We start from the raw sequence: 5845 nt of genomic DNA on the forward strand, positions 1-5845 counted from the left end.
ATATGGCAATATTAGAATATAATGGATATAGAAAATTAATAAATGATTGAATATAGATGATATAATATAACACCTGCAATACATAATTGAAAATACTAAATATAATTTGCATGGATAAAATGGTACGCAAATAATTTAAAAATAATTCCATTGCCATGAAAACGATCAGTGCATTTTAAATGTGCTAAAATGCACGTCAGCCATTTCGGGAGTGTCCACTGCGATTGTGACTTGGATGTGTCAGATGATTCATCTAGTACCATATTTATGCTTGTTATAAGCTCAGAATATTAATATAGGATATTAAATCATGAATCTGCATAGGATTAACTTCGAACGTTTCCATTTGTAATGAACTTTACCAGTTGCTGATCTCGTTTTTAGATCAGAGTTGCACTACACTGAAAAAAATCCAAACGTTTATTCTATTTGCTTCAAACCACTTAAAATTCATATGAAGAAGGAATGCTAATGTTATCACGCGCACATATACCTTCTATGTGTCAACTGTATAAACTATGTATGCACAATTGCACACACATAAGTTATATGTGCGTATTGTTATAGAATCGGGTTTAATGTGCCTTATAGTTATGAAATGTGAATGTAAGATTAATATTTTCTGTTAAATACCCACATTAGGGTTTTGTGCCAGCAAATAGTGTCTATCTGCCTCCGCTAATTGCAAAAATCTATGTGTAAAATCGATAGGCAGATCGGTTACATTTTTTTGATTGTAGGTTCGGTCGGAACTGTCACTTTTGCATGAATATTGTAAACATTAGCGCGAACCTAGGGCAACTCGATTCTAAAACCGATAACAGTTTAGGAGAACCATATCCTTGGCAAAACACAGAACCGCCACTCGATCGTGTCGTGCACAAACAGTTGGCTATGAATTTCCAACCGTGGCATAAACAAACTTTTCTAGCATTTTTTTCTAGTGGCGTAGTGTTGACAGAAGGAATGTCACATCCGTATCCGCATTATGATAATCGGCCATCAATGCACTCTTCGCCATCATTCCGCAACGCACTTGGCCCCAGTACTGCCCGGAACATCGAGATGGGTCAAACTGAAGCGCTACGTCCGAACCTTGATGCTCGTGGACCAGAAGCATCCCGAAACGAAGAATTATCTCAAAAGCTACGCCCAGATATGCAACGAAAACAAACGCCAGGTAGCGGGTTGTCCGTATGTGATTCATCCGTTTAGCAGATTTCGGAAGCACTGGGACTTGGTTGTGTTCCTGGCGTTAACCATGCACCTGCTCATTTTGGTGTTTGACTTCACCTTTTTGATCTTCAATAGTGTCAGCTCTTACGAATCAGCTATCATATTTGATTTGTTCCTGTGCGGGGTTTTGGCAGTTGAAATCGGGTTGAAATTTATCACCGGATTTGTGGTGGAAGGAACGAACGAGATCGTGCTGGAACCGAAGCGAATTGCCTTAAATTACTTGAAGTACTGCAGAATGATCTATGACATGGTGGCCGCGTTGCCTTTAATTTTAGCACTGGATTACTTCAACCGCAGTTTCTACACGTACCACACCGACGGTTACTTGATATTTGTGCTGTTTTTGTATGCGGCAAATATTTTTAGATTCCTCGACATTTTTCGGTATTTTCAGGTTAGTAAAAGTCACTTGGTGAAACAGTGCATTTTCAAACACATAGTTTTTTTAGACCTTGCCCAGATCGTTTCGAGTTAGCGAGAAAAAGATGCTGATTATGAAGGTGGTGATGCACACCTTCTACGTACTGCATTGGAGTTCCTGCTTGCGGTACATACTGCCTCAGTTGGCAATCGTCGTGGAACCCAATCCGAATGATTTTCTGTCACTTGGAAACCCATTATTTCGCACGGATAACTTCTCCGTTGGTCACTTTCTGGTGGATGTTTATTGGAGACACTATCGAGATATGGACAGCAAGCGTTATCCTGTACCGGGGCATCGAATAATAATCGAGCCACCAACCTTTCAGCAGTACGTGCGCTTTTACTATTTCAATCGTCCCGTCGATGATCGGGTTTACGATCGTAGCTTTGTGATTATGAAGCTGGATGCTGTTCGAAAGAATTCGACAATTTTAGATAAATATCTCGCCAGTATGATGTCCACCGTGAAACTCAGCCTACACGCAGGAAGAGACGAATGTGCAGGGCTGCATTTCGTCAATAACCTGTTGTCGACGTTTGTGCTACTCGGAGGGTGGATATGGTTTACGTACATTATGCTCATCATGATACGGACGATTATTTCAGCGGAAATTAGTCAAACACGGTATGAGGAATTCGTTAACGAGATCAAAGCATTTGCATTCAACACACGATTGAGCGATCTTGTAAAGTGGAAGATGCTACGACACTTTGCCTTCCGGTTCAGAAAATATTATTTTAATGAACATGCAATAATGAAAATGATGTCCGACAATTTGCGAAGGAACATACGGATGGAAATTTGTCATAATCTTTTGAATAATGTAGAGCTGTTTCACGGGTTGCCACAAGCCTTGATGGAAGATATTGTGGATAAACTAAAGTACGAAATTTATTTAGAAGATGATGTAATTATAAAGGCCGGGACACTGGGTGACTCACTGTACATGATTGCGAGTGGTACTGCTGCCGTGTATTCCCGTGGAGGAACAGAATTGGGACATCTGATAGATGGTGCCCACTTTGGAGAAATTTCACTTCTTAGAAAAGATCAGCAAAGAACGGCTACCATTGTCGCACTGGAGGATTGTGAAGTGTACAGGATATCATTCGCGGACTTTCAGAATTTAATTGAACCTCATTCTCCATTGCTTCTAAAAATGCACAAATTAGCCGATGACAAGATAGTGATGGAGCAGAAAAACAGAAACAGTCTGTCTGAAGAAGAAGCTTACGACAATTTTCTGCAATAAACTTGTTAACTTGAGTAGCGCGCTATTCATTAATCATGTAGACCGCTATTTTAATTTTTTTAGAACCTTCTTGTAGACTTGAATAGACTTTTCGAAATCTTCTCGTATCTTTTCTCTCAGTCCAATAAGATATCAATTTATATTAAATTTGTGGGGAAATTGATTAACCTGTTAAGGCCCAACCTACATACATAGTAAGTAATTAGCTTAACTCTAATTACTAATGTAATAATACAGAACAGGCATTATTAATATTGTGCATATCTTATTGCTGAATACATTTAGGCAAGCTAGCCTGTGTTTATGTTTTTTTTGGTTAATTTTCGCTTAAGAGGTTACAAATTTTTGCCAGAGTGAACCAAACCGAATTTTTTTTTCGATATTCTAAAAGTTCATGCGTTGAAGAAAATTATCCTTAAATTTTTATAAAGATCGGAGCACTACAACTTGAAGTAAAAAAATCTTTATTTGCGATAAAGCAATATGTGATTTGAAGCTGACCATCACCCTAATATCAACCGCCACTTCGATTGTGTGTTGTCTCGATTCGAAACCTGTGTTGTACATTAACAGTGTAAAAGCTTCGCTTAAGAGGGGAAGATGAACCAAGTAGTTCACTGCAAAAAGCTCGCTCCCTCCCGAAGCATAAATGCTTTGTCAGCATTCATCGCGACATACCATGAGCGAATTCGCCAGCATGGCTCTCTCGCCCTCTTCTCATAACGATGGGCACATTTTTGCTTCAACCAAATCCGGTTCCTTCGCAAAACCGTGAGCAATGCTCAGTCCTTTTTCGTCGGTTCGAAAGTACTGATACACAATCCTTAACATGCTTCCCTACAAGTTTATCATAGGCGGGCTGCTGAAACCGAAAACCATCCATCAAATTAGCTCTTCTTTGCAATATGCGTTAGGTGGAACGACCATAAAAGACACTGGACAGCCCACCTTGTACCATTACTTGAAATGTCCAGTAGCATATTTATGTACAATGCGAACGAAAACAGTAACCCTATGACCCATTTGAGCGACGAGCTTTTAGCATGACAAATTACTGATCTTTTATCATATATAAAAATTCCGGTGGCATGTTTGCCCGTAGCTTACGTAGGCCGGGCCCAGATTCTATACATGCTTGTAATTCGTGTCATTCACGAACAAAGAATACGTGGGAGCTGCTAATGTGCGCTGATTTGCCTCGTTTATCGATCCGAGCTCAGCCTGGAGCATGCAAGAAGTTGCCTCATCCGAACGTCCTTTATTCAGAGCTTTAATTCTGCACGAGTAATTTTACCTCCTACTGTATTTTATCAATATTTTAACCTCGGAGTGGATGAGATTTAATGAGGAAGTGGTTGCTGTAAGACTATACCAAACTCGGGTATTATGGTTGTGGGGGAAATACCGAGTTGAGAATGGGTACCTCGACGGGAGATTTGTTCGGTTTTTGTTTGTCAATAACGAAGGCAAACATTCTCTCAAGTTCAAATTATGAAAAGAGTGGAATGCAATGTTTTCGCTATTTGCCTTGAGGCCACTGGTGTACAGATAGGGAAGGTATATTGTATCGGGTGGTAGGAGTGGAGAAAACAACTTGACTGACTGACAAGAGGCTACGTTTTGGTTCTACTTGGTTTATTGGTATGATGTATCGGAAGACGGACAAAATCGGGATATTCAAACTTTTTAACAAACAACGCTGTTATAAATTTTTTGTTCCTAGGAAATACCGTCATAACAATTTCTTATTTTTTTGTTGTCCTAAAAAAAACTAAACTAAAACTTGTTTTAATCCACCTAGCGGTGCAATTGTGCCTTTCTCAATCATGAACACGAGAATTTTTTAGTTGCTTATATTTATTAAAAGCTTTCAAATGTATACATTACAATTTTATTATACATGACTTGACAACTATATACAAGAAAAGAAATCATTATTCGAGTTCTAAAATTTTGTAAAAGAAAAACCAGCCACGGTAATATTGAATTGAAAAAAGGAGCGAAATCCCAAAAAGTCGATTTTTATAAAAAAATTTCGAGATAACATAAAATCTCGACGTTTCATGCATTTTAGAGATGTTTGGCATCAAAAATACGAATTCGATTTCTAAAATTTCATGGGGTTCCCCCTTTGAAAAAAAAAAAATGAGTTCCGGCTTATATGGGAATTTCATATGTGACCGGACGATTTATTCTATATTTCCGGATCCATAAGTAAGCGATCCGTACGAAATTTTATACACATCTGTGGGGATATTATAGCTATCATTTGGGACTAAATTTGTGAAAATCGGCCCAACCATTTCCGGGAAACTGATGTGAGTTCGTAAATTTTGAAAGATGGCCGCCTTTCCCGGGCACTTCCGGAACCGTCTATGGTGGTCAATGTAGTCAAAGAAAGTTTGGTTGGCCGTCGGTGACCTAGAACAGCAAATTTAAGTTGTTTGAGAGACGTTTTAGCGAACTTTTTACCTTTTTTGCTTTCATCGGAGTATCGGTTTGAATCACAATTTGCTATGTGATCGCACGCCACAACCTGTAACTCCGGAACCGGAAGTTGGATCGGGATGAAATTAAATAGCCATTTACGGGGACGCAATACCTTTCATTTGAGACCAAGTTTAGTTGAATCGGTCTAGCCATCTCCGAGAAACCGATGTACAGTGGGAAAAAAGTATCAAAAACGCGACTTTACTCAATAGCTTAATAGAAGGCTAAGTGTTGTAATCAAAGATGAATACTTCTTATGTAAAAATGTCTGGGGAGTCGATTGCAGGTATTTAAAATGACCGTACAATACGCTATCATGCCCGTTTTGCTCCAATTCTTCTTTTCGTTTGAGTTTATTTTCAAAACTTAATATATAACTCGGAAGAAAGTTGGAAACGGCTGACAAAAATTGATATTTCTTATGTAAAAAAGTCCAGAAA

The 5845-nt window shown here is 38.8% G+C and overlaps 1 protein-coding gene across 1 annotated transcript; it reads left to right on the forward strand.

Annotated features, from left to right (window-relative positions):
- The first annotated feature begins 939 nt into the window (after positions 1 to 939).
- LOC131692238 (uncharacterized) lies at positions 940 to 2929 on the forward strand. Its single transcript, XM_058979169.1, has 2 exons — positions 940 to 1633; positions 1689 to 2929. The coding sequence occupies exons 1-2, from the start codon at positions 989 to 991 to the stop codon at positions 2913 to 2915; spliced, it is 1872 nt and encodes a 623-aa protein (XP_058835152.1). The 5' UTR covers positions 940 to 988; the 3' UTR covers positions 2916 to 2929.
- Positions 2930 to 5845: the final 2916 nt, after the last annotated feature.

The sequence above is a fragment of the Topomyia yanbarensis genome, chromosome 3, assembly GCF_030247195.1.
Source record: "Topomyia yanbarensis strain Yona2022 chromosome 3, ASM3024719v1, whole genome shotgun sequence".
Lineage (NCBI taxonomy): Eukaryota > Metazoa > Arthropoda > Insecta > Diptera > Culicidae > Topomyia > Topomyia yanbarensis.

What these genes read in the sequence shown, in the direction of transcription:
- LOC131692238 (XM_058979169.1), top strand. Translation starts at nt 989, where the DNA reads ATGATAATCGGCCATCAATGCACTCTTCGCCATCATTCCGCAACGCAC. An exon ending in ACATTTTTCGGTATTTTCAG is followed by an intron (nt 1,634 to 1,688) that starts GTTAGTAAAAGT and finishes TAGTTTTTTTAG; the next exon opens with ACCTTGCCCAGATCGTTTCG.